The sequence below is a fragment of the Rhamphochromis longiceps genome, linkage group LG8 (assembly GCF_057381845.1).
Source record: "Rhamphochromis longiceps isolate RC_006_pf linkage group LG8, R_longiceps_female_GT1.1, whole genome shotgun sequence".
In the NCBI taxonomy this organism is placed as follows: Eukaryota; Metazoa; Chordata; class Actinopteri; order Cichliformes; family Cichlidae; genus Rhamphochromis; species Rhamphochromis longiceps.
The window spans coordinates 7215844-7234967 of record NC_140564.1 but is presented as its reverse complement, the minus strand read 5'-3'; the positions used below and the strand labels follow the sequence as shown (position 1 = coordinate 7234967).

At 42.6% G+C, this 19124-nt stretch overlaps 1 protein-coding gene across 1 annotated transcript in view; it reads right to left on the bottom strand.

The window, feature by feature from the left end:
* The window catches only part of LOC146663024 (unconventional myosin-XVB-like), a 67495-nt gene that overhangs the window by 13743 nt on the left and 34628 nt on the right, over nucleotides 1-19124 (bottom strand). The window contains exons 22-31 of the mRNA XM_085415606.1: nucleotides 14485-14560; nucleotides 13878-14006; nucleotides 11441-11609; nucleotides 10276-10366; nucleotides 9932-10172; nucleotides 9662-9771; nucleotides 7842-7901; nucleotides 7661-7736; nucleotides 7424-7542; nucleotides 5701-5816 (exon numbers count right to left, since the gene is read on the bottom strand). Of these exons, the coding sequence (XP_085271732.1) occupies nucleotides 5701-5816; nucleotides 7424-7542; nucleotides 7661-7736; nucleotides 7842-7901; nucleotides 9662-9771; nucleotides 9932-10172; nucleotides 10276-10366; nucleotides 11441-11609; nucleotides 13878-14006; nucleotides 14485-14560 (1187 nt within the window). The remainder of the gene's footprint in view (nucleotides 1-5700; nucleotides 5817-7423; nucleotides 7543-7660; nucleotides 7737-7841; nucleotides 7902-9661; nucleotides 9772-9931; nucleotides 10173-10275; nucleotides 10367-11440; nucleotides 11610-13877; nucleotides 14007-14484; nucleotides 14561-19124) is intronic.

Here is a 19124-nt window from a genome sequence, read left to right as displayed (position 1 = left end):
CTCTGAGTCGGTCTGCAGTTGTCTCATTTCTCTTACTTGTGTTTGAACAAATGTCTACCCCTGACATTTAATTGGTCCTCCGAGCCGGAGAACTGACTGTTATTTTTAACGTCTAGTTGTCCACAGACGGTTTTCATCGGATCCTGATGTCGTGTTGCCTGCGCTGGAAAAAACCTGTGCACAGTAAAGGAGAAAAACCGGGACCATTCGATCTCCGGTCAGCGTCTTATACAGGCCCCACGGCGCCAGGACCAGATGAACCGGATCCAAAACGCAGCGCCACAGTAAGGTGAATATGAAACACTGCACTCCATCAAGCGCTAAAATACGTTGATATTGAGATTTTCCTTTAAAATAGTGTGTAAACCTGGTTAGCGCCGACAGATCTCAGTCCAAGAGGGACTTAGAGACGACAGGCAAGAGCGAGATTCTAGAAATCGCTATTAAAAGTTCCGGTTGCTCTGGGTAGCAGCTGAACGGAACGAGTTCCGGTCGCTCTGGGAGTGGCTGCAACGGAACAGGTAGAAGGTTGCACAACGAAAATACGGAAAATCTCAATAAAAATTATAAAAGCGCGCTCTAATTGTGTTAACTAAGAGGAGTGAGTTGTCATTTACGACCCAATACGCGGTCGAACCGCTTCTCAAACTGTTTTCCTGTGTACACTCACGAACTGGTTGGAGTGGAGATAAGGTTGTGCGTCATCACGTAAAATCAATAACCGCTCTCTCAAATAGTGGGAGAGTAGAAGCCTGTTATTGATAACCTGCCCGCTTCGTCATACCAGAGACAGTGTCACAGTTCTGACGTAATTAGTTCAAAATGGGTAATTCTAAAGCTAAAGTAAAATTAACAGCAGATGAAGAGTGGTTAGAAAAAAAAAAACTGTTCAAATGCAGGAATAATCAGTGCAAAAAGATGGAGAAATCCACATAAAATATATTGTCCAGCTTGGCAAGGCAAATGCACCCCTGATTCAATAAATGCTTTAAAAACCGCTTTGCAAAAAGAGCTATATGAGGAAAAAAGTCAAAAGAAAGTAAAAAGCAGGACAAAGAAGGGACAAAAGAGAGATTAAATGCTGTAATTGTGGAAAAAAAACGGGCACTTTGCTCGAGACTGCAGGAGTGTAATTCAGGAACAGGAAAGTGATGAATGACTAGCACGAGAGGAAGGAAGTGAAACAGATGAAGCGGAGGTTTACAATGTAGAACAACTACTGTTAGGTTCAGAAGACAAGCCAACAGTTGTAATATATGTGAAAGGTGTGCCGTTAAAAAATGTTTTGGGACACAGGAGCTTGTAAAACTGTTTTAACTGTAGAAGTCCCAAATGTAACATTCTCAAAAAACACTATAATTGTGAAATCAGCCTCAGGACATGTGACAAAACAGCATCTAACCGATCCCCTTTTATGTCACATAGAGATAGTGGCCGTGGCTGCAAAAATCAGTGCATTTATGACCCATCATGCCCAGATTGTATGAAATAAATAAAAGGAAATCATTCATATGAAGACCTTTTCTATAAAAAAAAAGAGAGATGCATAAGGTAGATTAAGGCTGTGTCATTGTTCAGCCAAGGAAAGTGTGTGAAAAGATAAATGTTTCCATCCTGGAGGGTGGGTGAGACTGCAGCTCACTCACAGTCCCTGATGGATACAAAATAAAATATAATAATCTGAAGGTTGGATCTGAGATGAGGCAAACAGAAGACCAGTCTAAAACTAGGCACAAACCTGTTCAGAGAAAAAGCAAATTTGTACAGATTGGATGAACTATAAATTATCTGTTTGCTGAGTAAGATGATCCTAACTATTAAGTTGGCTCAGTAGTAGTATAGTGATATACACTAATAAAATATTGTGATATACTATTGTTATTATATAGAGAGAAAAAGATGATAATAATTAATAAAAAATATAATATTAATATTGACAAGAAGTATCTTAGCCAGTATGATGTGAGATGGACAATTGTTATGAAGTAGTCTGCATCAAGCTTAAAGGTTTGCTCAAACTCAGTATAATGAAATATGAGATGAAGAAAATAAAAGCAATATCTAAACCAATTAGGTGCATAGAGGCACTTAACCTGCTTGAAAACCTGTCATTTATCCTAGATAAATATTACTGCGATACAGAGCACATCTATAATAACAACTAATAAGCCAAACCCTGTAGATAATAACTAAACCTACAGGATTATGAAGCTGAATTAAATGTGTGGACACCGCTAAGTTGATAAGCATGTTACACATTTTCTTTTATTTTTTATTTATTGGTTTTTTTAGAACAGAGGCTGCATGCTATTAAAAGCGAACACATGCAGCTGTCTGTGAGCTCAGTTTCCCCTCACACTTCTGCTCTGTTTCTGGCAGCATTTTTCTTTGTCTTTTTGTATCCTGACTCATGTATGTTTTTGTTTGTTTTTGTTTTTTGATTATTTTGTTGGTTTGGAAACAAATTTGTGCCAATACTTGTGGATTATGGTGACACATAGTGATTAGGCATATGATTTACAAATGCATATGATTTACAAATGCCCAGTTTTAGAACTGTGAGCTATGAACAATGCAAAGTTTAGGAAAAAATATATATATACACAAAACAAAAAACTTCAAAGTTTGAAATATGTAAGATGTGTGAATTCTTTGAAAAACTAGAAGGTATCTAAAAATGCCTCAAGTGAAAATGAGATTCTCTAATGACACTCTGATAGTTAGGTCAGCATCAGGGCCAGAAGGCCTGTGAAACCACAATAACCTTTGAGTGCAGAAGCAAAGGAAGGAATTAGGCCAGTAATAGCAGACATGCAGAAAGCAGGTATTCTCGTGAAAACTAATAAAGCCACGTGTAATACACCAATTTTTCCAGTAAAAAAGGCCAATACTGGAAAATATCGCCTAGTTCATGATCTAAGAGCAATAAATAAGGTAACAGAGCAAATACCTCCAGTGGTTGCAAATCCACATATCATTTTAAATCAAGTAACACCAAAAGAACAATGGTTCTCGGTGATTGACCTCTCAAATGCATTTTTCTCTGTTCCCTTACATAAAGATTCACAGAATCTATTTGGATTTACTTTTGATAATGAAAAATACACATACACGAGGCTACCACAAGGATTTCAAAATAGCCCAACACTGTATGCAGAAGCTCTAAAGAAATCAATGTCACTTTGCTCTCTCTCTGCTCCAGGAAAATTTCTGCTGTATGTAGATGACATATTGATTACAGGCCATACACAAGATGATTGTAAAGAAAACACAATGACGGTTCTGCAACATCTGGCAGAACAAGGCCACAAAGTATCACAACACAAGTTACAACTGTGGAGTGATAAAGTCATCTATTTAGGACATCAGCTAACAGGCCAAGGCCGCACCCTACTAGAGAGCAGAAAGACAGCAGTCCAAAATGCAGCAAAACCAAATAACTAAGCAACAAATGATGAGTTATTTAGGTCTGTGCAATTTCTGTAGGTGCTGGATCCCAGAGTATGCACTGCTGGCCCAGCCACTACAGAACCTAATTTATGGAAAAGACCTAGCATTAAAAGACAAAATACAGTGGACCCTAGAAGCAGAAAAAAAGCCTTCACTGATTTAAAAATAGCATTGCAAACATGTACCGTCTTAGCATTACCAGACTATGAAGAACCTTTTGTTCTCCATGTCGATGGAGTAGCGGGGTACATGAAGGCAGTTTTGACTCAAGCTTTCGGAGACAACTCTCTTATGTAGGTATTCTGCTCTCACACTCACACATTACTATAGAGAAGTGTAATCAGCTAAACCCCAGCACCCTGCTTCCTGCAGAAACAACGATGGCAGAATGGATGACAAAACTGTTTGAGAATAAAGAAGTGATACTAAGCAATCAACTGCCGAGTGATCTATCTCCAGTCTCTTGCAGGTTGAACCCCGGTGATTGGATTCTGATTAAAGTCCTCCAGCGGAAAAACTGGAGTGCTCCGAGGTGGGAGGGGCCCTTCCAGGTGTTGCTTACTACACCGACAGCTTGTAAGATAGCCGAACGACCTTCGTGGATCCATCAAAGCCACGTGAAGAAAGTGTTTGCACCACAATAAGACGCCGGTTCCCCTAGCTTCCAGGTGATCTGCCGGTGGAGGAAGGGCTGATTGGGTATATCCCGCCACTCCACTTCGCTGGCAGTCTACTCACCAGAAGTTTAGGTGTACCAGGTCATCCTGAAGAACAGACACATAGTAAAAGAGTGACCTATCCCACCAAGGAGAAGAACCAATAACGACACCAGGGACGCCTGAAGACCAACAAGATGACTGAGGAAACCAGCCCGATGAATCCAGAAGAAGCACCAGCCCCAGCACCAGCACCAGCCCCAGCCCCAAAGCTGTTGTGCTTAGGTGCTTGTAAGTTACAACTCTGGACCAACGGCCAGAAGGTAATGCACGCTTTGTTTCCCTGGATCGGAGTAGGAAAGCACGCACTACAAATAGAGACTTTAGACTATCGTTTTGGACTGTTTTTGAATGCTTCCACCCGCATTGACAAAGCACAGAATGAAGAAATTGATGCAATCCGCATCACTGTCATGCAACATCGAGTAGCTTTGGACATTATTCTTGCAGAGAAAGGAGGTCTCTGCGTGTTGTTCAACATCACCTGTTGCACCTACATACCTGACAACATACACTCATTAAACATGACAAATGCTTTGAATGTTCTGAAACAATTGAGAGACGCTCAGCAGCAGGACTACGTAGCCGTTAAGCAAGGCTGGTGGGACTGGTTGCTGAGTGGCTCCTGGAAATCCTTACTGATTAAAGTTATGGAACTTATGATCGACATAAAAGTACAGTAGTATAGGCCTATTTAAACCCATATCCAGTTTACATGAGACAATTTTATTTCTTATATGAATGTTATTCATTTTAATTGTCATAAACAGGATGTGACAAATGATAATAATAACAACTGTAGGTGGGATGTCTGGTCTTTAAGTGATGACGTATAACCCTGCTTCCGGGTCCAAACTACTGTGTTTATTAAGGCTGTTGTGTTTTTAACATGTTTTAATGCTTTGTATCTTGTTCTATTTAATCTGAACAAGCCCCTAAAAAAAGGCAGTGATCACTGTCGGCCTCTCTCAGATTTTATTACCACTATTCATTTTAAAGCCCAGTTTTTAAACCCTTACGATCTAACTACAGCCCAGCCCATGCAGCAGTATATTAATGACTAACCTCATATTGTGGATGGATTATCTCAGTTGTTCTCCTGACTGAAGTTTGGTCTGTTTACAGCACCCTGCCATGTGATTGCATTTGTCCCTAACCATCGGGAATCCTTACGTTAACTTTTATCGAGTGGAAAAAAAAGCGTATGTGGCCGAGCTGTGCATTTTAATTTTTCAGAAATCCCTCAGTCAGAACATGGTATAATTATTTAATCTTAAATATTTTTCAGAGACTTCCTGTGTACCACTAGAGGGAGCCTGCAGTTTGAGAATGACTGTTTTAGGATAATAAATAATGAACTTTACGTAGAGATAATTACGTTTTATATCATTTATTTAGCATGTATATTATGGATCCAGATGAGATTTTTTATTTTAATATTAAAAATGGATAGTATGTAGAATGTACATACACAGTGAGAAAGTATTTCAAATAAATACCCTTACTCTGTGAATTTGTGCATGCAAATGCTTACCTGTAACCTCTGAGTAGCCGGAGATGTTTGGGGTTTATCCCCAATGCCCTCACCATCTTAAGGAGACGAATCCCGCGATGAGAGACACCCAACACCTGGGCATCCCCACTGTCTGGCTGCGTACAAACAGGAGATGCTTGCAAATAAATATCTGTAAGAAGTGTAAAGTGCAATAGATTCTACTGTATTGCACTTTAAACTACACAGCTCATGACTTTAGTGTCTCAATCAAGACCCAATATCTCAATCATATACCCCTGAACATACTGTATATGTTATTATACAGTCAGACTGTCAGACTCCATAATAAAGACTTTAACTGATCAAGCACACACATCCATACATATGCAATAATACTAAGTGCAATAATCCTTTCTGTCATCGTTGTATTTTTACTCAGTTGTATATAGTATTTGTATTTGTATCCTATTTTTATCTTATTGTATATTTATTTTATTTTATTCTACTGTATATAGTATTTTATTTTATTCTATTCTGTACAGTTGTGTACTGTATTTATTCTTATTGTATTCTAATTTTTGCCTCATAACTCTTGCACTGTCCACTTCCTGCTGTGACAAAACAAATTTCCTACGTGTGGGACTAATAAAGGTTATCTTATCTTATCTTATCTTATCTTATCTTATAATAAAAACATCAAAATGGGCAGAAACAATCCAGAGTAATGTTGAATCTGAATTTATCAATTGACAATCTTATTTTTCATATGGTGCAATCTTCCAGCTGATACCATGGAGATACTCAACCAATCAGAGTAATATAACCTCATGGTGAACCCTGCATACTCTACACACATTTTTCCCCATCCAATCTGTTAGGTTGAAATTGTTAAATGTTGTAATTGTGTTACTTAAATTTGTAAATCTTAGTTCAATTACTATGGGTGTTTGTGTAAACTGTGTCACAGAATAAAAGGCTGCAGGGGAAGCTCTTTCACCAAACGGACAACTTTTCTGTGCAGTTTGATACATAATCTGTCTGTGCTGCATCCGTTTGAATCATATCTATCAAACAAACTCCAATTTGTTCATGTAACAGGGAAGTCCTCTTCACACATAATGTTAATGTTAAATGTTAATTATGGAAATCCAAGGGTTTAGTGCTAGGACTAATTACGTTTTTAATGTAGCTAATTACATGGAGTATAATTGGAAGGCACAGCATAAGTTTTCATTGCTTTGCAGACGATACCCAGCTTTATCTATCCAGAATGCAGGAATTTCTTGAACACATGACGACCTGGATGACCTTAAATTTCTGGCTAGTTAGATGCCCTATTCATATGATCAATGAGGCTGACTGCTAGAATAAGATCTTATCTTAATCACATACAAAACTGTGTGTGATTGACAAAGGCTGTGTGGGAAAATCCTGGTAGATTTGCAGCTACTGAAATATTAAAACATATATAAATATATGTTGAAATATCTGCAGGACCTCTTGGTCCTCTTGGACCTCTACATGCCTGAATGCATTGAGTTGCTGCTATTTGATTGGTTGCTTAGATAGAATAACCTGAATCTGTACCTGTTTTTGAATAGTTATACTAAATAAAGGTGTGGAAGAGTGTATATTGTAGAATACAGCTGGCTAAACACACAAAGAGCAGTGAAGCTCAGAGAAGCAGCAATCGAACTCGACTGATCACAGAACGGACAGTACAGTTTGGATGTTTTTTACTTTGATTTTTTGGTCTGCTCACCTTCACAGGGAACAGACGAGTAAAGTAGTTTTCCCAGTTGTCTCGAGCTGCAATGACAATCCTCTTCTTCATGTTGTTGTCCTGGATGGTGTTTATAGTTGTTCCTATGTTGAAATTTGCTATTGTGGGTGGCAAAAATGGTGTAACTGAGTCATATTCTTTCAAGCCACTGGCGGATAATGATTGGAAAAGCAGCATTGTCGCATTAAGGTTTATGATAAACTGTCAAAATCTTACCCAGCAGATCTTTCATCTTCCTTCTCTCCTCTTTGCTGATCTTCTCGCAGCTGTCAGAGTAAGTGTCCTTGATTATCTAAAAAAAAAAAAAAAAAGTAAAAATAGAGTATTACAGAATTCCAAACTCTGTGTGTCTACCATGTCTATCAGATATATAGATGAACAAAAGAAATATACAGACCTGTTCACACAACAGATTAAGAATATAGGGCTGGTTAAACATCTCTCTGGGGTAAAAAACCTGCACATAAAACTTGCAGTTACTAACATGGACTTACAACAACATCCATCCATCCATCCATCCATTCGCTTCCGCTTATCTTTTTCAGGGTCGCGGGGGTGCTGGATCCTATCCCAGCTGTCATAGGGCAAGAGGCGGGGTACACCCTGGACAGGTCACCAGTCTGTCGCAGGGCTAACACACTTATAACAGCTGTACTTCAAATTCCAAGTGTAGTGAAATGCCGTTTTTAATTGCATTGTGTCATGGTTCGGGTGAGTACGGGGTTTTTCCACTCCGCTGGGCTCCACCAGCTTCCACACCTGGTTCCAATCAAGTCACCAGCATATAAGACCAGCATTCACAACAGACCAGATCTTCTGCTAACTCACGACCCACCTGGCAGTCACACTTCCCAAACTAAACTACTCACATCTCCGCCTGGATGCTGGTTCTGTCATCTGGTTGCTTCCTTTCCATCATTGGACTACACCTGCCTGCCTCCCTGCCAAGTCCCTCACTCCAAGTATATTCTGGACACTCCTCACATAGAACCCCTTGGACACCCCCTCCTCGCATGACACTTGAACCTGCAACGCGTAAGCCCTAACCACCATAGTCTAATCCTTCAGCTGTGATTCACTAGACTGCCACTGACTACTTGTCTCCTCTCATTATAGTGACTGCGTACCTCCATCCAAGCCGCTGCCCCTTTTTCCATTCCCAGGATCCATCCATGAAATCTAGCACCTAGTCATAGCACTCAGTTTCATGTTCATAGTTTGACCTCATGGTTCTCAGTTCATAGCATTCATAGTTTCCTGCTTTGTAAGTTAACTAGGCACTGTAAATAAAGCACTGTGTTCACGCCCGTTTTGCCTCCCTCTGTGTCTGCATTTGAGTCCACACCCACAGCCTGGCCCTCTCGGCCGTAACACATTGTCCGCTTAAATATTAACACATTTTTTACTTTTAGGCTGGACTGCTATAACAATTATTTTCTGGCTTTCTTAAAAAACGCAAATGCGTTCAATTGCTCCAGAATTGTGCAGTGAGCGTAATGACAGCAGTTGTCAGACTGCTGGCTTACTTGTGGTTCCTGAGAACAACAAGAATGGTAAGTAGAATGGGAGGCCGAGCCTTCAGCTTTTAGGCCCATCTTCTGTGGAACCAGCTACTATTCAGGAGCCAGACAGACTCTTCTGCTTTCAACATTAGGCTTAAAACTTTCCTTTTTGATAAAGCAGGTCTGGATCAGGGGACCCTAAATCCTCCCATAGTTACACTGCAATAGGCCTAGTCTGCTGGCGGCTACCCTACTGCACTGAGTGTTTTTTGTGCTTACACACCACTCTATATTTTCAGTAGTTATTATAAATGTCTGACTCTCTTGCACATTGATTATTTTGTCCTGTCTTCCGTCCATCACCCCCACCTTAATTTCGGTTCTGCTGAAGATTTCTTCCTGTTTAAAGGAAGCTTTTCCCTTCCACTGTCGTGAAGTGTTTGGTTAAAGGGGGCATATTATTGTATTACTGCGTTTTACCTTAAACACCTTGAGGCAACTGCCTGAAGGCGCTTGGGATTTGGCAGAAACAAAATTGAATTTTATGAAAGACCTTGGTCTTTCAAGAAAGGAGTTTCTCCTCTTATAACAATCTTGTTTCCACAAAACCCACTGCATCCCTATTTGATGGGTCCTTCACGATGGTAAGAAGGACCCAAAACAGTATCCATATAAGTGAACCTCCTAATTGTTTTTGTGTGCATGCAAATCTTACTTCTTTTCGCAGGAACAGTTTTCCTGGCATGTTGTAGTATGAGAAGTAAACCCCAGCAGAGAAGCGGTGGAGTTTGGACTGAATGCCTTCGTCCTCTGGCATATCATCATCTATAGTTAATACACAGTAAACTAAAGTTACTGACAAAGATACATACCCTCAGCTATATGAGGGCATATAGAGCTGTTGTCGGCCGATGCTATTTATCAGCCAAATATGTCACAGAATAATGCTGATGTATGGGGAAACATGAAGTCAGGGGACACCCACTTATTGATGGAGCAGCCATTGATGGTGGCTCAGGGATGTCCTGAAAGCCTGGGGAAGGTGGTGGGGAGTCAGGGGGAGAAGGAGGAGGGTGCTGGGGCTGCTGGGAGCTGAACAGGTCCTCCAGGGAGCGCTGTTTCTGTCTCATGCTGTTGGAGATGACTCTGCGACCCCTTGTTGATGGTGGAGATTTCTGTGGTGAACGGGTCTTTGGAGAAGGGGGTGGAGGAGGCAGCCACTGTTTCTACATACAGGAAGGATGTCAAACTGTTAAAGAATTACCTAATTAAGAGTGTAATTGCATAAACAAACAAAAAAGATTTCTAGTTATTTGTTTGTATTCTGACCTTCTGTTGTGCCACTGGTGCTTTGTTTTTAAGCTTAGCCAGAGCTTCCTCTTTGGGGTTACTCTTCTTTACAAATGATTTTGCAGGGTGTCTGCAAAGAGGAGAAAAAAGATATGTAGAAAACAAGACAATTCTATTAAGGTTTCATTTACATGCACGCTCTCAACAAGTTTTATTATGAACTGATAGAATATGAGTAAAACGAGCTAGCTTAAGATGTAAAATCTGATAAAAGGAAACAAAAAAAACATTTAAACATTTAAACATTAGTTTTACATTTTTTTTTTAAATTCCAGGGAAAAGATACCTAAATCTCTGACTCATAATTAATACTGGCGTACAAACAAAGAGAGCAGGAGGCCTAACATCACCACCAATGCTATAGAGTGGGAAGAAGAAAACCACTGTGTGTAAGGTGGGAGACGGACAACCAGTGGGCAATCTGCAGAGAACAAAAGAGCTAAATAATATCTTTAACAGGGTTAGGTTAGTTTATACCATTGTGGTGCTTCCTCCATCACACATCCTGGATTCCATAAACTTCGACTACTTTCAGCGCTTTTCCCTTTTCCTCAACTTCCCCATAAAATGAACCCCTTCCCTATTGTAATTTTTGGCTAGGTTAAGTGACAGCAGGAGAAACTACACGAGAGCAAGGCTGCAGTCCCCGATGACATCATCCCCAAAGTTCTAAGGACCTGGGATGGTGACCCTTTTACAACCTGAGTCTGTACACAAAAAGGGAATAAACTGGCTCTATGTCCTTAGGACGCAGAGATGCAAGTGAACAGCAAAATGTCAGGGATTTTCTCTCAGTCTGTTTTAGAGAGTGCAATGTACCTCCTATGGTCTGTTAGAGGAGTAACATCAGAGCTGGCGACATCAACAGACTGAATTGGTCAGGATAGCCATGTGACTGGCTGCAAACTGGACACATTCACCAAAATTTGGTTAAAGCTCCAATTATGTTTAAAGTGATACTCAAACCTCTGACGATCTAAAATGCCTTTCCATTTCCCCCCCAACATTTATGCTGACTCATCTTTGGTAGTTTTTCATCACATGTAAGATATAAAGAATGCTCAAGCAGTATCCAGATGATTAAAGGAAACTTCAATTTCAGGCTTTAATGGAAATGTGTACACAGAGGATGAAGTGCTCAGACCTGACGGGCTGAAAGGGTTCGGGTTCTGGTTGTGGTCGGCTGTTGAACTGTTTGATGATTTCCCGAATGTTGGAAGTGGGTTCAGGTTGAGGCTTAGTGAGGGGAGTTGGGGTTGGTTTTTCTTTTGGGGGGTCAACTTCCCTTGCAGGTGGGCTTTGTGGATGTTTCACTATGGGAGACAAAACGCAGGAAATGTAAGATATAAACACCAAGCCTTCCTAATATGCTGCTGATCCATAGTGGCACCAAAACAGCCTGCTGAGGTCAGAATTCTGCAGTAAAGATGCCCTGTGCCATCAGTTACCAAGTCATTAGCAGCAGATTGTATTACGGATCTTTTCACATGTAAGTTTTTGGCTCGGACTATTATCTGAACCGAACCCACTTTCTTTGATGGTTCAGTATTTTGGCCAATTTTCATTAAGTATGAAAGGTCATCACTGAAGCTATTGACAGGAACAATGAATTACAGTAACACATCAGTGAAGGAGGAGTTAGAGTTTGTAATTAAAATATGCTGCAACAATACTGTAAAAAGTTCAAATGCAAGTGTACAGGAGAGCAAAGAATCCTGATTAAAAAAGAAACAGCAGTATTGTAACACTGTTGCATATAAGGAGAGGTAGCCCAAATAGTAAATAATGCAAGAATAATGGTATGTTATGTCAAGTTCTTAGCTGCATGATAAAAATGCTTAAGCAAAATTAAAAACAAACAATGTAACATGCAAACAACATAAGTCTTCACTAAAATCTTCAACCTTTCCTTGTCATCAAACACCGTCCCGCCCTGCCTCAAAATCTCCACCATCATCCCCATCGCCAAGAAGACAGCTGTGGCCAGCCCAAATGACTACAGGCCTGTTGCACTTACGCCTGTAGTGATGAAGTGCTTTGAGAGACTGGTCTGTCAGCACATCAGGGCCGGTCTGCCTCCCACTCTGGACCCCCACCAATTTGCCTACAGGACAAATCGATCCACCGAGGACGCTATCACCATAGCGCTCCACACTGCGCTGAGTCACCTGGAGCACCGAGGAAGCTATGTGAGAATGCTCTTTCTGGACTTCAGCTCAGCATTCAATCATATCATCCCGGAGATCCTGGTCCAGAAACTGGACTCTCCACCCCCATCTGCCTCTGGATCAAGGACTTCCTGACAAATAGACCACAGTCTGTCAGACTCGGCCCCCACCGGTCCAGCACCATCACACTCAGCACCGGGTCTCCACAAGGATGTGTTTTGAGTCCCCTCCTGTTTACGCTCTCCGACTGCTCCCCTACCCATCTCTCAAACACCATCATAAAGTTCGCGGATGACACCACAGTGGTTGGACTCATCTCAAGGGGGGAGGAGTCGGACTACAGAGATGAGGTCAACAGACTGACTGAGTGGTGTTCAGTTAACGACCTCCAACTGAACACCACGAAAGCTAAAGAACTTATCTTGGACTTCAGGAAGGGCAGAGCAGACCCGGTCCCACTCTACATCCACGGGAACGTGTGGATGGGGGAACACTCCATGAGGTTTCTGGGCGTGCAGATATCTGATGACCTCTCCTGGACTGCAAATACTACGGCGGTGGTAAAAAAGGCCCAGCAGCATCTCCACTTTCTGAGAGTGCTCAGGAGGAACAACCTGGAGGAGAGGCTGCTGGTGACATTTTACAGAGCCACCATAGAGAGCATCCTAACGTACGGCATAACAACATGGTATGCAGGGTGCTCAGCTGCGGACAGGAAAGTACTGCAGAGGGTCATCAACACAGCCCAGAAGATCACTGGCTGCTCTCTGCCCAGCCTGGAGGTCACTGCAAACTCTCGGTACCTCAGCAGAGCTGGCAATATCATCAAGGACCACTCTCACCCCAGCAACCAACTGTTTGAACTATTACCGTCAGGCCGATGGTACAGGTCACATAAAACCAGGACAAACAGATTCAGGGATAGCTTCTTTCCCAGAGCTATCACCGTAGTAAATAAGCACAAAAACAATTGAACCTATTCCATACCGTCACTGTCATTATATTATGCTGCTATTCATACTGTCATTATATTAATGCTGCTATCCTGTATATATTGTACATACTATTGTTTGAGTACTTACGATTGTTTTTTTTTTGTACTTTTTATATTTTACATTTATATTTATTATTGAATCTTGCACCAAGGGAGTGGCACTCCAATTTCGTTGTACTCTGTACAATGACAATAAAGGCTATTCTATTCTATTCTATTCTATAAACGTTGGCTCAGACTTTCACGTGTAAAAAGACTTGAATCCATAATGTTTTTGGTACAAAATATTATTATTTGCTATCATTTTACCATTTATTTGGTAGTTAGTTTGGAGATTACCCTAAATGATCTGAATTAAAATGAGCTTTTTAGAGGAAGGATCAGTTCAGAGAACCCTTGAACTTGTAAAATCCTCTTACCTTCTGGCTTAGCTGCTACAGGTGGGGGCAAAGGAGAAGTTAATGGAGGTGAGTGCTGTTGCTGTCTGGTTGTGCTTGGGGCTTGACGTGTCTTTAGGGTTTTAGGGTCTTTAGGGTTGGGCTGAGTGGCTGTAGGACAGCACAAGAAAATGGGATTAAGAAAAACCATGACTTAAAAAAAACACTACAGGAGCAATCACTGAAAATGCAAATTGAATTCTATAAATAGAAAAACAATATTTAAACCTCCTGTAAAACATAAAAACATCACAACATGGACCGACTAGTCAAAATCAACTCCATAAAGATTGCAGCCTAAAATCATTTAATTTGTATATTTTGACTTGAGGACCTTCTTAACAAAAATAAACAATAGGCTAAACCCCTGGCTTTACAAAGTCATGAATCAAGCATTCAAGAAAATATGGAATCAAGAAAAATTCTTGGGCATGAATCTGACCAATACATTAGAGATAAAAGCGTGGTGAAAGGGAAAAGGTTATTGCAGAAATTTATAAATGTTATACATGACTTGAATAATCTGTCAAACATATATCTTGTGAATGATACATTTGAGCAAGAAAGAACATTTTGCTGTTGAACTCACCAATCTTCTGGAAGAAGTCCCTCTTATCTTTGACAGAGTATAGCTCATCTGCATCTAAGTTTACTTCTGTTTCTGGCTGTAAAAGTAACATTTAAACGATAAGGAGAAGGAAGTGCATAATGACATGACACTATTGTTTCACATTCACAGAGTTTGAGGTAAAAAATCCAAATTGAAAGACTAAAGCAAACACTGTCTGTATCCTACGTTGTAAGTGTATTGACCAGCTGTTTTCAGAAACAAGTCAGTCATCATTTCAATTGAATAATATGTATGTATTTGCAAGTCATTTATAAAAGATTGTACACTAAAAATTTTGGGGGGATTTTTGATTAACAATCTGCGAGCTCCAGTTCAGTCACATCTATGCGTATGTTGTAGAGAATCCCTCACATTACACTGCTCCCAGGATCAATAGTTTCAAAGTACGGACAGCTACCTGTAATTTCAGTCTGGACGGGCAAACAATGCTGCCATGTAGGAGGTAAAGAACAAGAAACAGTTCATAGTTAAAGCAAAGGAAAGCAGTACATAACTAGCTCAAATAAACTACCACATGGAAAAAGTATGTTTTGTTCATTTTGACATTTACAGTGTAGGACCAGAAAAGTATTCATTTGTCACTTTAATGTTGTGTCATAACAGTAAAGTTTTCATAATGTCAGTGAATCATTCCTACAGTTTAAAATGCAGGCGGGGTTAATGTGGAGAAGCAGGGATTGGTGTGATTAGGTCATTCCCTAAGGTGGGGTTAGGAGAGGCGTGTTGGCGCAATACTTTACGCTCTTCTGGCAGCTGTAAATAAATGTAGATTTGTGCATTCGACAGCACAGCAACTATCTGGCGGTTTGTTAAACTGTGATTGATGGCAAAGGAGTGCAAAGGACTGCAGTACTGTTTTTCCCTCTAGGTGGATGCATCCCCCTAGCTCTGACGCCATGTGAAAACTATGAGTCTGTGGGTGTGGGCAGGACTGGATACAAATATTGCGGGAGCGGGTGGATGTGACAGAGAGGGAAAGTGGGAGTGGGCAGTAATGCTCAGAAATTCAAGGGGGCAAGGATTTTTTTAAAAAATGTCACAGCAAGTAACCAACTGAATACAAGTACCACACTGACAGTGTTTTGAAAAGTAGTTGCTCACACAATATGCTATAAACTATACTATATATATATATATATATATATATATATATATATATATATATATATATATATATATATATATAGGATCGCAAGTTCGATTCCTGCCTGGGGCGTCTGTATCCAGTAAGGGTCCTAAGGCTAGACCCCCTATGCTAAGCAAGCCTACCGCAGACATGAGCGAGACAGATAAATATGAAGGCATGCCGGCTCGGACGTCGCCCGGATCAACAAGGTCCGCGTCAGGTGTTGAGGAACCAGGGCACCCTGACGAAAAGTGGGCTACTGGAACAAGAAGGCATCGGTGGGCAAGGGACGAAAACAGGGCGTTGTTGGAATGCTACTACGCAAGTAACCCCGGCGGAAGGGGCTACATGAATAGGATGAGGGACCTATGGATTCTTCGATACCCAACATCCACAATGACGGCGAAACAACTAGTAGCTCAGTGTTCCAACATTCGAAAGAAGGGACTGCTCTCACAGCTAGAGATTGACGAGGTACAACACAAATGCTACGGCAAGGAGGAGTCAGGACGCCAGGTCAGGGGGGAGATATCATCACCCCCACCCGAGATTGGGTACATAGCCCCAAGTGCGATAGGAGAAGGATCGTTGAGTGCGAGAGGAACTGACCTGAAAAATAGGATCATGGCCAAGCTTGAAACCTGGATCCCCCGTAGCCGGTTACCAAGATTACGTGAAGTACCCTCAGAAGGTCTGCTAGATGATGTTAATGCAGCACTACGGGCAATACCTACAACCACGATTACCGACACTAACAAGCTGATCTACAATACGGCAGCAGTGATCAGTGAGATGCTTGGCTACAAGTTGAACAGCCACAAGGGGCAGTACCCTCCATGGAGAAGGAGGCTAGAGGGCAAGATCAAAGTAGCACGGAGGGAGGTTAGCCAACTAACGGAGTTGCAGAAAGGTGCGACAAATAAGGTGCCTAAGAAATACAGCAAGTTGTCCATACCTGAGGCCTTGGAAACTGCCAAGCAAAGACTCACAGCCTTGGCCAGCCGCTTGAGGAGGTACACCAGAGAGATAGAAGGCAGGAGAATAAACCAGCTGTTCTCCACAGAACCAGCAAAGGTGTACTCTCAGTGGCAAGGGAACAATAAGAGAACAGCACCACCAAGGCTGGAGACGGAGCAATACTGGAAGAGCATATGGGAGAAGGATGCAACCCATAACGGCAATGCTCAGTGGCTAGAGGATCTGAGGGCAGACCACAGCGACCTCCCTGAACAGGGTCCAGTAACCATCACAGTGGCAGATATCCAAGAAAGGGTCTCCAGTATGAAGAGTTGGACAGCACCAGGGCCCGACATGGTTCACGCCTACTGGCTGAAGAAGCTGACTGCACTCCACGAGCGTCTGGCAGCACAAATGAACCAGCTGCTAGTTAACGAAAGACACCCGGAATGGCTAACTGAAGGCCGGACGGTCCTGATCCCCAAGGACCCCAAGAAGGGACCGGTCCCCTCCAACTACCGACCAATAACCTGCCTCAGTACTACATGGAAGCTCCTGTCAGGCATCATATCGGCTAAGATGAACAGGCACATGGGTCAATACATGAGCGGGACACAGAAAGGAATTGGCAAGAATACCAGAGGTGCAAAACACCAGCTACTGGTAGACAGAACAATCAGCCGAGACTGCAAGACCAGACTGACCAACCTGTGCACTGCCTGGATTGATTACAAGAAGGCCTATGACTCAATGCCCCACAGCTGGATACTGGAATGCCTAGAATTGTACAAGATCAATGGGACCCTAAGAGCCTTCATCAGGAACTCAATGGGGATGTGGCGTACAACACTAGAGGCCAACTCCAAGCCCATAGCACAAGTTACCATCAAGTGCGGGATCTACCAAGGAGATGCTCTGTCCCCACTGCTGTTCTGCATAGGCCTGAACCCCCTCAGTGAGATCATTAACAAGACTGGCTACGGATACCGACTACGGAACGGAGCAGTTGTCAGCCACCTCCTGTACATGGATGACATCAAGCTGTATGCCAAGAGTGAACGAGACATCGATTCACTGATCCACACTACCAGGCTATACAGCAATGACATTGGAATGTCGTTCGGACTGGAGAAGTGTAGTCGGATGGTAACAAAGAGAGGGAAGGTAGTCAGAACTGAGGGGATTGAACTACCAGAAGGCAACATTGCAGACATAGAGGACAGTTACAAGTACCTGGGGATCCCGCAGGCAAATGGGAACCATGAAGAGGCCGCTAGAAAGGCTGCAACCACCAAGTACCTGCAGAGGGTCAGGCAAGTCCTGAGGAGTCAGCTGAATGGTAAGAACAAGATCCGGGCCATCAACACATACGCCCTGCCCGTGATCAGGTACCCTGCTGGGGTAATAAGCTGGCCAAAGGAGGAGATAGAAGCCACTGACATAAAGACAAGAAAGCTCCTGACCATGCATGGAGGGTTTCACCCCAAGTCCAGCACCCTGAGGCTGTACGCTAAGCGGAAGGAAGGGGGCCGGGGACTGGTGAGTGTCAGCACCACAGTCCAGGATGAGACAAGGAACATCCAAGAATACATTGGGAAGATGGCCCCAACTGACCGAGTGCTCAGTGAATACCTCAGGCAGCAGAAACCCAAGAAAGAGGAGGGAGACGAGGAACCATCATGGAAGGACAGGCCCCTGCACGGTATGTACCACCGGCAGATAGAGGAGGTGGCTGATATCCAGAAATCCTACCAGTGGCTGGACAAAGCTGGACTGAAAGACAGCACAGAGGCACTAATCATGGCAGCACAAGAACAAGCTCTGAGTACAAGATCCATAGAGGCTGGGGTCTATCACACCAGGCAAGACCCCAGGTGCAGGCTGTGTAAAGATGCCCCAGAGACTATCCAGCACATAACAGCAGGGTGCAAGATGCTAGCAGGCAAGGCATACATGGAACGCCATAACCAAGTGGCCGGCATAGTGTACAGGAACATCTGTGCCGAGTATAACCTAGAAGTCCCGAGGTCAAAATGGGAGATGCCCCCAAGGGTGGTGGAGAATGACCGAGCTAAGATCCTGTGGGACTTCCAGATACAGACGGACAAAATGGTGGTGGCTAACCAACCGGACATAGTGGTGGTAGACAAACAGAAGAAGACAGCCGTAGTGATCGATGTAGCGGTTCCCAATGACAGCAATATCAGGAAGAAGGAACACGAGAAGCTGGAGAAATACCAAGGGCTCAGAGAAGAGCTCGAGAGGATGTGGAGGGTGAAGGTAACGGTGGTCCCCGTGGTAATCGGAGCACTAGGTGCGGTGACTCCCAAGCTAGGCGAGTGGCTCCAGCAGATCCCGGGAAAAACATCGGAGATCTCTGTCCAGAAGAGCGCAGTCCAGTCCTGGGAACAGCTAAGATACTGCGCAGGACCCTCAAGCTCCCAGGCCTCTGGTAGAGGACCCGAGCTTGAAGGATAAACCGCCCGCAGGGGCGTGCTGGGTGTTTATATATATT